This window comes from Rhincodon typus, chromosome 1 (genome assembly GCF_021869965.1).
Source record: "Rhincodon typus isolate 14 chromosome 1, sRhiTyp1.1, whole genome shotgun sequence".
Taxonomy (NCBI): Eukaryota; Metazoa; Chordata; class Chondrichthyes; order Orectolobiformes; family Rhincodontidae; genus Rhincodon; species Rhincodon typus.
In genome coordinates, this window is record NC_063332.1 from 9,797,482 (window position 1) to 9,811,357 (window position 13,876).

Sequence of the window (13,876 nt, forward strand, 5' to 3'; positions counted from 1 at the left end):
TTTTCTGAAGAAGGGTCCAGACCCGAAACGTCAGCTTTCCTGCTCCTCTGATGCTGCTTGGCCTGCTGTGTTCATCCAGATCTACACCTTGTTATCTCAGATTCTCCAGCATCTGCAGTTCCTACTATCTCTCTCTCAGCGGTCTGTTAGCTTATGGAATTCCCCTTGTGTGGTGGCTGTGTCATTGAATTTAATCAAGGCTGAGTTATAAAGATTGTTGATTGATGAGGGAGATAAGGGTAGGGTGCAGACAAGAAAGTGGAATTCCATGATCAGTCATGATCTTATTGAATGACTGGCTTTAAGACCCAAATGGCCTGCTCAACTCTTGAGTCCAGATCTTGCTATTCCTTTGCTTTTACGGACTAAGCTAAGTACACCACACAATGTCTTATCTTGCGCAGGCAGGCGCTGTGGAACAGTTCGGCTACTATTAGAAATGAAATGACTGTAGGTTGGGATAAAAAAAAATTGCCTCAGCTACAATGAGCAGAATAAACCTGTGCCCCACTACAGGAAACTCCCTGACCAAAGCACACGTGAGAGTGAAAATGTGATTAATATTGAGGCAACATTGAGCTGCTCTTGAGGAAAAGCCTCACAGCCTAATGACTTCCGCCATTAACCTTTTCACTTCTTCTAAGGCTTGTCATCAGTCACTGCCCTATCAGTCATTCCCTCATGGATTAGACAAAAGGCAGTGGAGCGTTAAAGACCAATCTCTTCATGGGAAATGGCCATCATCAATCATCATTAGCTTATCATAATCAATGAAAGCTCGCATTTACTCACCAGGGTCTCACTCAGTAGTTCATAATCAAAGATCTCCATCTCGTACTGTTCTGCCAGCTCCTTGCAGAGATGAATGGCTTCTTCCCACATCTGTTCACAGCAAGCAGCAAATAAGTAGTGTGACACATTGAAATGATCCATCTGTGCTACATTGCAGCATGTCAATGCAATTTCTTCTATTTAAGGGGCTTTGCTTGCCAAGTTCTCCCTGTCCACCCCCTTTAACAGGAATAATACAGTAACCTTATGAGAAGGCCAGTTAGCCCGTTAGTCACTCAACTAAATTGTAGTAGATCTAGATCTCCACGCCAATCCACAGAATCACAGAATGGTTACAGCAATGCAGGAGGCCATTTGGCCAGCCATGTCTGTGTGAGCTCTGTGCAAAAGCAATTGAGTGAGTTCCACTCCCTTACCTGTTCTCCTTAGTCTTGAAAAGTTGTCCCCTTCAGTTGCTTACTAACTCCTTTATGAATTAAGGTTTGAAATTTGCCTCCACCACCACCTTTGGAAGTGCATTACTGACCTGAAACTCACATTGTGTAAGTTATCCTCCCATTGCCTTGGGTTCTTTTGCCAATCACCTCAAATTAATGCTCTCCAGTTTTCCATCCTTACACCAATGGGAACAGTTTCTCTCCATCCTCTTTAAATATTCTCCCCACAATGGTTTTGAATCTCCTTCTCTGTCTTTGACCCATAGCCTTTGATAGCCCGACTCAACAATACTCTACCCTTCTCCATTTGAATTTGTCCACGTCCTCATTTTGTTTTAGCAGGGGTAGCGATGTGCTTCCGACTTTCACTGTCCATTTGCGTGGAAGGAATGCTTCCTGCTGTTGAATGGCTTGGTTCTAAAGACTCTACAGTGCTGAGTTAAATAGGTAATAAACACTACGTATATTAACCCACACAAAGGAACACAATTTGTCCATATTGCTTGACCATGAAAATCAACAAGGTTTTTGACGTTGCTTTTCATTGAATGTCTTGTCACAGAGTCACAGAGTCATACAGCACAGAAACAGAGTCTTCGGTCCAACCAGTCCATGCCGAACGTAAACCCAAACTGAACTAGAGCCACCTGCCTGCTCCTGGCCCATATCGCTCCAAACCTTTCCTATTCATGTACTTATCCAATTGTCTTTTAAGCTCACATCCACTACTTCCTCAGGAAGTTCATTCCAACTGGCGAACCACCCTCTGTGTAAAAAAATTGCCCCTCATATCTTTTCTAAACCTTTCTCATCTCACCTTAAAAATGTGCCCCCTAGTCTTGAAATCCCCCATCCTAGAGAAACGACAACTACCATTAACTGTATCTATACCTCTCATTATTTTATAAACTTCATTAAACGGGAGATGCTGAGTAATGTTAAGGAATAAAAACACTCCCTCCCTAAAGCTATGGAAGACTCTCTTCACTGTGTCATTACCATCACCATGAAGATAGTAGCGGTTGAGTAAGGGGAGACAATTATCTTTAAGCTAAGCTCAATCTGTTACATACCATAATTATTTCATGGGATATGGTCATTACTGGCTATAGGAGCATTTGATGCCAATCTATTATTGTCCTTGAGAAAGTGGTGCTGAGACATCTTGGGCAACTGCAGAGCTTGTGGTGTGGGAATACCCACAATACGGTACAGCGAGGCAGTTCCAAGATTTTGACCCTGGAACAGTAATATACTACCAACTCAGGAGGGTATGTGACTTGGAGACCGAATTACAGAACCATTACAGCATGATAATTAGAAGCAGAGTTAGGCCATTCGCTCTCTCACACCTGCTCCATCATTCAGTCAGATCACACCTAATCTGATTACTTACAATTCTGCCTACCCCTGATTACTATCACCCCCTTACTTATCAACATTGAATTACGTCAGCCCTAAAATATTACTGAAATACTGTTTCTATCGCCTTTGAGGAATTGTTCAAAAGACTCACAACTCTTTAAGAGATAAAACTTCTCCTCCGTCTTTTCTTGGTGTTCCCTTACTTTTAAACAATGACACCTACTTCCAGGTTCTCCCAAAGAGGACACATCCTCTCCACATTCACCCTGTCACAACCTCACAGGATCTTAGGGATAGTAAGAACTGCCGATGCTGGATCTTATTTGTTTTAATCAAGTTGCCACTTCCTCTTCTAAACATCGACGGAATCAGGCCTTCAACCTTTCCTCATAAGAACATAAGAACTAGGAGCAGGAGTAGGCCATCCGGCCCCTCGAGCCTGCCCCGCCATTTAATAAGATCATGGCTGATCTTTTTGAGACTCAGCTCCACTTACCCGCCCACTCACCATAACCCTTAATTCCTTTACTGTTCAAAAATTTATCTAGCCTTGCCTTAAAAACATTCAGCAAGGTAGCTTCAACTGCTTCACTGGGCAGGGAGTTCCACAGATTCACAACCCTTTGGGTGAAGAAGTTCCTCCTGACCTCAGTCCTACATTTGCTTCCCTTTATTTTGAGGAGATGCCCTCTAGTCCTCGTTTCACCTGCTAGCAGAAACAACCTCCCTGCGTCCACTTTATATATTCCCTTCATAATCTTATATAATTCTCCCCTCATTCTTCTGAATTCCAATGAGTATAATCCCAGTCTACTCAGTCTCTCCTCATAATCCAACCCTTTCAATTCTGGAATCAACTGAGTGAATCTCCTATGCACCCCCTCCAGTGCTAGTATATCTCTTCTCAAGTAAGGAAACCAAAACTGCACACAGTACTCCAGGTGTGGCCTCACCAGGACCCTATACAGCTGCAGCATAGCCTCCCTGTTTTTAAACTCCATCCCTCTAGCAATGGCAGACAAAATTCCATTTACCTTTTTAATCACCTGCTGCACCTGCAATCCCACCTTCAGCGATTCATGCACAAGGACACCCAAGTCCCTTTGCACAGCAGCGTGCTGCAATTTTTTACCATTTAAAACATAGTCCATTTTGCTGTTACTCCTACCAAAATGGATGACCTCACACTTAACAACATTGTACTCCATCTGCCAGACCTTTGCCCACTCACTTAGACTATCTATATCCCTCTGCAGACTTTCAGTATCTTCTGCACACTTTGCTCTACCACTTACCTTATTGTCATCTGCAAATTTTGACACACCATACTTCGTCCTCAACTCCAAATCATCTATGTAAATTGTAAACAATTGCGGTCCCAACACTGATCCCTGAGGCACACCACTAGCCACTGACCGCCAACCAGAAAAAAACACCCATTTACCCCTACTCTTTGCTTTCTACTGGTCAACCAATCCTCTATCCATGCCAATACATTACCTGTAATACTGTGCAACTTTATCTTATGTAGCAGCCTTTGGTGTGGCATCTTGTCAAATGCCTTCTGGAAATCCAGATACACCACATTCACAGGTTCTCCATTGTCCACCATGCAAGTAATGTCCTCAAAGAATTCCACCAAATTAGTTAAACATGACCTACCCTTCATGAACTCATGCTGGATGTTCCCAATGGGACAATTTATATCCAGATGTCTTGCTATTTCTTCCTTAATGATAGATTCAAGCATTTTCCCCACTACTGAAGTTAAGCTAACTGGCCTATAGTTACCTGCTTTTTGTCTACTTCCTTTTTAAGCAGTGGCATCACATTGGCTGTTTTCCAATCTGTGGGAACCATCCCACTAAGACAACTAACTTATTCCTGACATCACACAGCAAGTCAAACAACATCTGAAGAAAAGGAGAAGTCAACATTTCAGGTATTACCCTTCTTCAGTCCTGGCTTGCTGTGTTCTTCCAGCCTCCTGTTTGTCTACCTTAGATTCCAGCAACTGCAATTTTCTTTTGTCTCATTCCCGATATTAGTCTAGTAAACCCGTCTCTAGTGTATTTTCAAGCTTCCCTAAATAAGGTAACCAATACTGCGCACAGTATTCCAGACGCAGTCTCACCAACGCTCTGTAAATCTGAAACATAAGCTTCTTAACCTTCGTATTCAATTCCCCTCACAATAAATGATAACATTCTAGAAGCTTTTCTGATTACTTGCTATATCTGCATACTTTCTGTGACACCGAGGATAGCCAAATTCCTCTGCATTACAGAGCTCTGCACTCTTTCACCAGATGGATAAAACGCTTCTATTTTTATTCTTTCTGCCAAAAGAGATAGTTTCCCATATAATACCCTAATGGCCAGATCATTACCCAATCACTTATATTTATTTAATTTGTTCATGGAGGTGGGGCATCACTGGCAAGGCCAATGTTTATTGTTCATTCCTAAGGCAGTTAGGAATCAAACACATTGCCTTGGGTCTGGAGTGGTGTGTGGGCCAGACCAGGTAAGGATGGCAGATTTCCTTCCCTGATGGGCATTCATGAAAGAGATGGGATTTTACAACAATTAACGTTGGTTAAATGGTTGCCAGAAAACCTGCCTTGTTAAAAAAAACACAAATAAATTCAAAATTTCACCATCTGCTGTGGTTAGATTCATGTGGAGAGAGTATGTTAGCTTTGGCTGTTAAGTTACAAGTCCAATGGTAACACCACTAAAATATCTTCGCACACCTCTTTTGTCCTCTTCACAACTTACTTTCCGACCTATCTTGGTATCATCAGTATTCTTGGCAACATAGCTTCAGTCCCTTCATCCAAACTATTTCTATAAATTGGAAATTGCTGTGGTCCTAACCATGAGCTGCTTGATACCACAACTCTCAAGAGTGTCTGGATATTCAAAGACGATGCATAGGTTTCAGTCAACAATTATAATGAACAAAAAAAGATTCTAAATGTTTCAGATAAAATAAGTGAACCAGATAATAAATGCTACAAGCTCAGCAGGTGTTTCGCAGAAAATTAAGGAAATCTTGTGTGTCCTTACATCCTTGAATGTTCAACTGAAATGTACTTCAGAGCTGTCAGTGAGAGCCTGGTTGTTTCCAACATGGCTCACATTGTGATAACATGGCTTGGTTTTCAGTCCACAGCTTGATATTGTGATAAAACTTCACTGGAGGGCTCCTCTGTTTGTACAATCATAAAATCCCTACAGTGTGGAAGCAGGCCATTTGACACGAGTCCACACCAACCCTCTGAAGAGCATCCCACCCAGACCCACACTCCTATTCTGTCACTGTTAGCCTGCATTTCCCATGGCTAATCCACCTAGCTTTCATATCCTTGGCTACAATAGCTCGGCCAATTCCACCTAACCTACACATCTTTGGACTGCGGGAGGAAACCACAGAACTCATGCAGACATGAGGAGAATGTGCAAACTCCACGCAGTTTTCCAAGGGTGGAATTGAACCTGAGTCGCTGGTGCCGTGAGGCTCCAGTGTTAATCATTGAGCCACCATGCCGCCCCTTTTGCCTTGCCTTTCATTTCTTCTTATATTACTCAGCCAGCCACAGCTGCAGATATCCAGTAATTTTTTATTAAAAACTAGATCTTATTTTTGTTATTTTCGGTCCTCCTCGTTTGAGGGTCTCAGCTTGTCCCTAGCCTGCTCATCCTCATCCTCCAGCTCTCTGTTATCTCTGTGTTTCTCCAACTCTGGTCGATTATGCTCCATTGAACTTCACTGCCTGCAGCATTGGGTGCTGTTACTTCAGCTCTGTAGGAACTAAGCTCGGGAACATTCTCCCACACCCTTCCCCCTAAAAAAACCCCTGCCTACTCACATTTTTATTCTCCTTTAAAATACTTCTTAAACCCCAAGTGGTCAGAATGATGCTGGGGGTTGTACTCCTGCCTCCAGGTCAGGAAATCTGGATTCAGGACCACCTCAGGACCTTTTGGCGATGGAAGGGGAGGGAATTTCATAATGTGAACAATTAAGTTGATTCTCCGTCCGTAATTCATTCTGAAATGCCTGTGGCAGGCAGTAAAAGCAGGAGAATCTCCTGGTCAGCAAGAAGTAGCCTCCCCACATTATAAATCTCTACACTGCATGGTTTCCCATTACTTAGGGTCAGCCTTATTCTGAGGACCCAGTGAATGAACCCTGCATCTTTGTCTACGTTTCGGTCACCTGTCTCAATATCTACTTGGGTGTCATATTTTGGCTGTCAGTGCACCTCTGATGTATCTTGGGCTGCTTTTCTTTCCTTAAAGGCAGGGCCTACCTTGGACTTAGAAGCCTATCTCATTCAGGCCAGTCTCCTGTGGTCACTTGAAGAACATTGGCTCGATCATGTGATGCTGGATATTATCAGGTGAAGTAAAGGATCAAAATTACAGGGTGGAATCCCCGGACTCTAATACTGTCCAGCTTCTTGCTGAGAGTGTTTGGCTAACCCTGCTAAGACCCCAGTGGTATGGTTGCAGGTGAATGAGGGGCACCAACGGCAGGGTCAGTTCAGCAGATGCCATTTCCGCAAGAAACTAGAGGCTCATTCTCACTTTGTCAGCGGATTGGGAGTGGGGAGAATGAGGCCAGAGTTTTCAGTCAGGATTGGGAATCTGAGGTTGGTTTTTCTCTCTCATGGCTGAGGTCACACGCTGGATGGTGGATCAGTTAACTCAGAAACAGACTGGGGGAGTGTCTCAGAAATGCACCTCGAAGGGACTTGGGGATACATGAAACACAGAAAGCTAGCACACAGGTACACCAGGTAATTAGGAAGGCCATTGGAATATTTACTGTCCAGGAGATGCAATGGCCTACTGGTATTAATGTTGGAGTCTTCATCCAGCTATCGGGTTTGAATGGCAGATGGTGTAATTTGAATTCAACAAAAGTCTGGAAATAAGAGTCTAATGATGACCATTGTCAATTGTTGGGAAAAACCCAACTGGTTCATCAATGACCTTTAGGGAAGAAAACTCCTCTCCCTACCTGGCTGGGACTATGTGTGACTCTAAACCCACAGCAATGTGGGTGACTAGCAGAGGCAACACAGTATGGAGCGAGTGCTCTTTGACCTGCCACAACCTGTCCATCTTCTCTCCCACCTATCTGCCCCACCCATCCCATTGACCAATCCCCACCACTCCCTACTTGCATTCGCCTATCACCATCCCATCTACCTTCCCAGCCCCACCCCTCCTCTCGCTATTTATTGCCCAGCTCCCTTACCCCTTCCCATTTCTAAAGAAGGGTCCCGATCTAAAACGTCGACTTTCCCGCTCCTCTGATGCTGCCTGGCCTGCTGTGTTCCTCCAGCTCCACACTGTGTTTTCTCTGACTCCAATATCTGCAGCTCTTGCTGTCTCTGAGGGGTTGACTCTCAATTGCCCTCTGGGTAATAACTGCTGGCCTAGGCAGTGATGCTGACATGACATGAATGAATTTTTAAAAAAATTTGGCCCGTATCTTCAAGGAGGTTGGAGTATAACAGTAGGGAAGTCTTGCTGCAACTGTACAAGGTGCTGGTGAGACCACATCTGGAGTACTGTCAGCAGTTTTGGTCCCCTTTTTTCAGGAAAGATATCATTTTATTGGAGGCAGGTCAAAGAAAGTTCACTAGGATGATGCCCTGCATGGAGGGATTGTCTTATGAGATAAGGTTAAACAGGTTGGGAGTCTACTTACTGGAGTTTAGAAGAATGAGAGGTGATCTCTTGAAACATATGGGATTCTTAAGAGGAGTGACTGGGGAAATGCTGAGAGAATGTTTCCCCTCATGAGAGACTCTAGGACCAGAGCTCATCATCTCAGAATTAAGGCATGCCACTTTCATACTAAGACAAGGAGAAATGATAACACCATTGAATGTGAAAGGCACACAGTAAGGTTCATTGTAATCCAAGATAGTAATTGCCTGGTATTGTGTGATGCCAACATGGAGATGCCTGGTGCTTTCCCTTGCTCGAATATTGTGTCAGATTCTGAGAAAGAGTTTCTTTCAGAGAAATTTCTTCTCTCAGAGGGTTGAGAGTCTTTGGAACTCCACGCCACAAAGATATGTAGGGGCAGAGTCCTTGTGTATAATTAAGGCTGAGATAGATAGATTCTTGATCAGTTCGGAAACAAAGGGTTACAGGGAAAAGGCAGGAAAGTGGATGTGAGGAATGTCGGATCAGCCACGATCCTATTGAATAGTTAAGCAGTCTTGAGAGGCTGAATGACCTACCCCATTCCTACTTCCTATGGTCTTAGGTGTGCACTTGCAACACCAATACTTGCAAGGCTATGGGCCAAGTGCTGGAAAATACAATTAGAATAGCTGGAGGATTGTTGTTGACTGGCACAGACTCAATGGGCTGAAGGGCCTTTTTTCTGTGCTGTAGAACTCTATGACTCAAAGTGAACAGCACAGAAGGAGCCACGCTTCACTTTTCTTTCTCCGTGGCATTCAATTTCTTCCCTTTTGTGGAGTATTCGATTAATTTGAAAGTTGCTACTGTGTGTGCTTTCAAGCAATGCATTCCACATCACAATAACTCAAGATGGAAAAGGTCTTTTCTTTTCTCTTGTTCCCCCAATTGCCTTTTGCCAGGTGCCATCAATCTGTGTCCTCCGGTTTTCATCCCTTCTGTCACTGGAAATTGTTTCTCATTTTGTACATTATATAAAAAAAATTCAGAATTTTGAACACCATTAGATCTCCATTTAACCTTCTCTGCTCTGAGGAGCACAAACATAGCTTCTCCATAACACTGAAGGCCGTTAGCCCTTCAATCATTCTGGCTGAACTTTGCCAAGGTCATGTACATTACAAGCGTGATGCCCAGAATCTGACACAATATTCGAGCAAGGGAAAGCACCAGGCATCTCCATGTTGGCATCACACAATACCAGGCAATTTCTGTCTTCGATTACAATGAACCTTACTGTGTGTCTTTCACATTCAATGGTGTTATCATCACTGAATTCCACATCATCAACATCCTGAGGTTACCACTGACCAAAAAATCAGCGGGACTGGCCATATAGATACAATGCCTATGCTTCCACTTCCCCACTCTATATAGTGAGTAAATTAGCTCCTGACTCCCAAAGCCTGTCCACTATTTACAAGGTCAGGAATGTGATGGAATACTTCCCACTTGTATGGATGGGTACAGCTCCAAAAACACTCAAGAAGCTTGACGCAATCCAAGTCAAAGCAGCCCACTTGGCTGGCACCTCGTACACCACCATCAACATTGGTTCCCTCCATCACCAGTGCACAGCGGCAGCAAATGTGTACCATTTACAGGCTGCATTACAGCAACTCACCAAGACTGGAGAACCAGGGTAGCAAATGCATGACATAGTGCCAACTGCTCTGCCCAAGACCGCAAGAAATTACAGAGAGTTGTGAACACAGCCCAATCCATCACGCAAACCAGCCTTCCATCCACTGACTCCATCTACACTTCTTGCTGCCTGGGGAATGCAACCAACATAATCAAAGCTCCCCCCCACCCCGGTTATACTCTCTTCCATCCTCTCCCATCGGGCAGAAGAAACAAAAGTTTGAAAACACATACCAACACACTCAAAAACGACTTCTTCCCCACTGTTATCAGACTTTTGAACGGACTGCTCATATATTGGAGTTGATCTTTCTCTGCACCTTCTCTGTAGCTGTAACACTGTATTCTGCATTCTCTTCTATTACCCAGATGTAAATATATAATGTACGGCTTGTTTGGATAGCACACAAAGCAATACTATTCACTGTATCTTGGTATATGTGACAATAATAAATTAAATCAAACACACCATCCTGATTTGGGAATACTTTATGTCATTCCTTCAGTGTCTACAGAATTCATACAGTGTAGGAACAGGCCATTTGGTCCAACATGTCCACACTGAACCTATGAAGAGCATCCCACTCAGATCCGTTCCCCCACCCTATCCCTGTAATCCTACATTTCCCATACCTAATCCACAAATCCCTGAACACTATTTAACATGCCAAACCACCTAACTTGAACATCTTTGGCTGTGGGAGGAAATCCGAGCACTCAGCAGAAACCCACGCAGACACAGGGAGAACATGCAGGCAGTCTGAGGGTGGAATTGAACCTGGGTCCCTGGCGCTGTAAGGCAGCAGTGCTGACCACTGAGCCACAGTGTTGTCACTGGGCCAGAATCCTGGAAGGCCCACCCCAACAGTGCTAGGGATGCTGCTCTATATGACTGGTAGCAGCTCAAGAAAGCAGCTCACCACTACGTTCTCAGGGTCCATTTAACAAGGGCTATAAATGGTAGACTTACCAGCAACACTCATGTCTTTGAATGAATAAAGATGCTGAGGCATAATCAGAGTGTTATAAAGATTTAGGATAATGCATTTTTCACTCCAAAAAGGAAAGTAAAGATTCCCTGTACATGTTTACCAGCCTGATCAACTTGCCCCTCCATCTATGGGCCAGAGATATATTGGTAATGCCACTAGACTAGTGATTCAGAGGCCCAAGCTATTATTGTAGGGGAGCTTGGATTCAAATTCCAACATTGCAGATGGTAAAGTTTGTGTTCAACACAAAAAGGAATTCTGGAACTTTAAACTACCCTGATGGCAGCCATGTAATCAATGTCAATTGTGAAAACTCACCCAGTTCACTAATGGCTTAGCAAGCTGCCCAGGCATTAGGGTGGAATAGTAAATGTTAGCCATGAATGAATAAAAAGATATGTGTACCTCACTTCTTTCTGTTTTTGAACACCATTTTAAATTCTTCCATAGAGATTATAGAACATAGAACATAGAACATAGAACATTACAGCGCAGTACAGGCCCTTCGGCCCTCGATGTTGCGCCGACCTGTGAAACCAATCTGAAGCCCATCTAACCTAAACTATTCCATTATCATCCATATGTTTATCCAATGACCATTTAAATGCCCTTAAAGTGGGTGAGTCTACTATTTTTGCAGGCAGGGCATTCCACGCCCTTACTACTCTCTGAGTAAAGAACCTACCTCTGACATCTGTCCTATATCTATCACCCCTCAATTTAAGGCTATCATATTTCCACTCCTTCCTATCACAATGCATATTTCTCAACATGAATCTATTGAATATCTTCTCACACATATAACCCACGTTACACTCAGTCTTCGTCATCCGAAGACTGTGGATTCACATGCTCGTGAGTTCACACGAGGTCTTTTTGTTTTCCTCCTTGTCTAATGTGGGTGAAACTCAAAGTTGGGGGATTAGGCTCAAAATAAGAGGGAGCAGATTCAAGACTGAGTTGAGGAGGAACTTCTTCTCCCAAAGGGTTGCAAATCTGTCAAGTTCCCTGCCCAATGAAGCAACCTCATTGAATGTTTTTAAGAAGAGATCGATAGATTTTTGAACAGTAAAGGAATTAAGGGCTGTGGTGATCCAGTGGTTGACTGAAGTTGAGATCCATGAAAGATCAGTCATGATCTTTTTGAATGGTGGAGCAGGCTCAATGGGTCAGATGTAAACCAATCAGCTGGTCCTTCACAGTTCCATAACGAGAGGTATTCTCATTTTTATTTTCCACAGGCAGTCTGTGCCCCTATTCCTCACTGACAATGAGGAATGAGTGGACAACAGTAACAACACTTCATAAGTTGAAAATTGCCTTGAAACGTGTTTTCTTTTTATTCATTCATGGGATGAAGGTGTCACTGGCTAGGCAGCATTTATTGCCCATCCCTAATTGCCCAGAGGCCAGTTAAGAGTCAACAACATTGCTATGGGTCTGGAGTCATATGTAGGCCAGACCAGGTAAGGATGGAAGTTTCCTTCCCTAAAGGACATTAGCGAACCAGATGGGTTTTTCCCGACAATTGACAATGGATTCACAGTCATCATTAATTCTTGATATTTTATTGAATTCAAATTCCACCATCTGCCATGGCAGGATTTGAACCTGGGTCCCCAGAACATTATCTGGGTCTCTGATAATATAATCATATATATATTATCTCTGATAATATCCAGAGATAATATCACTCAGACATCACCTTCCCACAAACGATGGTTACTAAAAGCATGATGGAAATGCATGTCTTCTTTTGTATACAATGTCTAAATCAGTGGCATGTGGTAATTCAATAAAGTCTAATATGATTACCCTGAAGAACAAACACATCTTCAATCTTAAAAGTCATACCACTCTAATGATTAATTAGCAAATGCGGGGAAACACAGACTTCTAACCAGTTTATAAATATTTGATTTCATCGCTTGTCATGCTTTGTTAAATTGTAATAAACAACTTATAAAACATTGAAGAAGGCACAGCTCGGAAATTGTATCACAGCTGCGAAGACTGCTTTTACTTTTCTTCCATGCCAAGACCAGTGCATTCCCACTGAAGTTACTTTTATCAGGTAAGAAAAACTGCTAGTAAACTCTCGACTGAATCATCAGAGAGCTTGTTGGGAGGGTTCATAGGAACATAGGAATTAGGAACGGGAGAAGTCTTTTGATAAGGTCTCTGACATGTGGTTAGTTAGCAAAATTAAAACACACAGTGTAATAGGTAGCCTAGCAATAGGTTGAGGATTGAACAGAAGGAAAACCAAGAGAATTCAGCCATTTGAGCCTGCTCCACTACTTAACATGGTCTTGGCTGATCCTATCCTGATCTCAGCTCCACTTTTCTGCCTGCTCCCCACAGCCCTTTAACCCACATTTCATATCTATTTCTTTCTTGAATCTGTTGATTGATTGTGCCTCTAACGCACTCTGGGGATTCAGTGGCGCTAAGTGTAAGGGGAAGGGTCTTCAGGGTCTGTGCTGTAGATGGGTAAATGGAGTGCATGGCTCGGGGGGAGAGCTCTTTATTCTGGTCACTACATCTGGGCACAGGGGAAATCTCTAACCAAAACTTAAGAACTTTTTTCTATACTAGGAGAAGGCTGCTATGCCTGACAGATTCCATCTATTTCTGTTCACGGAGTATCATGCTGAGGATAGGGTGGTTAGCTCGTTTGGCTGGACGATACATTTATAATGACAAACAGCATTGGTTCAATTCCCATACTCAGTGAAGTTACCATGGAAGACTCTCCTCAGCCTCTGCCTTTGCCTGGGATGTAGTGACCTTCAGGTTAAAGACACCACCAGTTATCTCACATGAATAAGAAAGTGGAACTACGGTAACTTTACCTTTATTAGAATCCAGCAAAGGAGGATCAAGAAATTTATAAAAATGTATACAATTGAGG

The 13,876-nt window shown here is 43.2% G+C and overlaps 1 protein-coding gene across 1 annotated transcript in view; it reads right to left on the bottom strand.

Moving 5' to 3' along the window:
- Positions 1-13,876, bottom strand: part of LOC109931733 (dedicator of cytokinesis protein 1-like) — a 1,067,415-nt gene that overhangs the window by 83,008 nt on the left and 970,531 nt on the right. Inside the window, exon 35 of the mRNA XM_048601800.1 lies at positions 793-882. Within this exon, the coding sequence (XP_048457757.1) occupies positions 793-882 (90 nt within the window). The remainder of the gene's footprint in view (positions 1-792; positions 883-13,876) is intronic.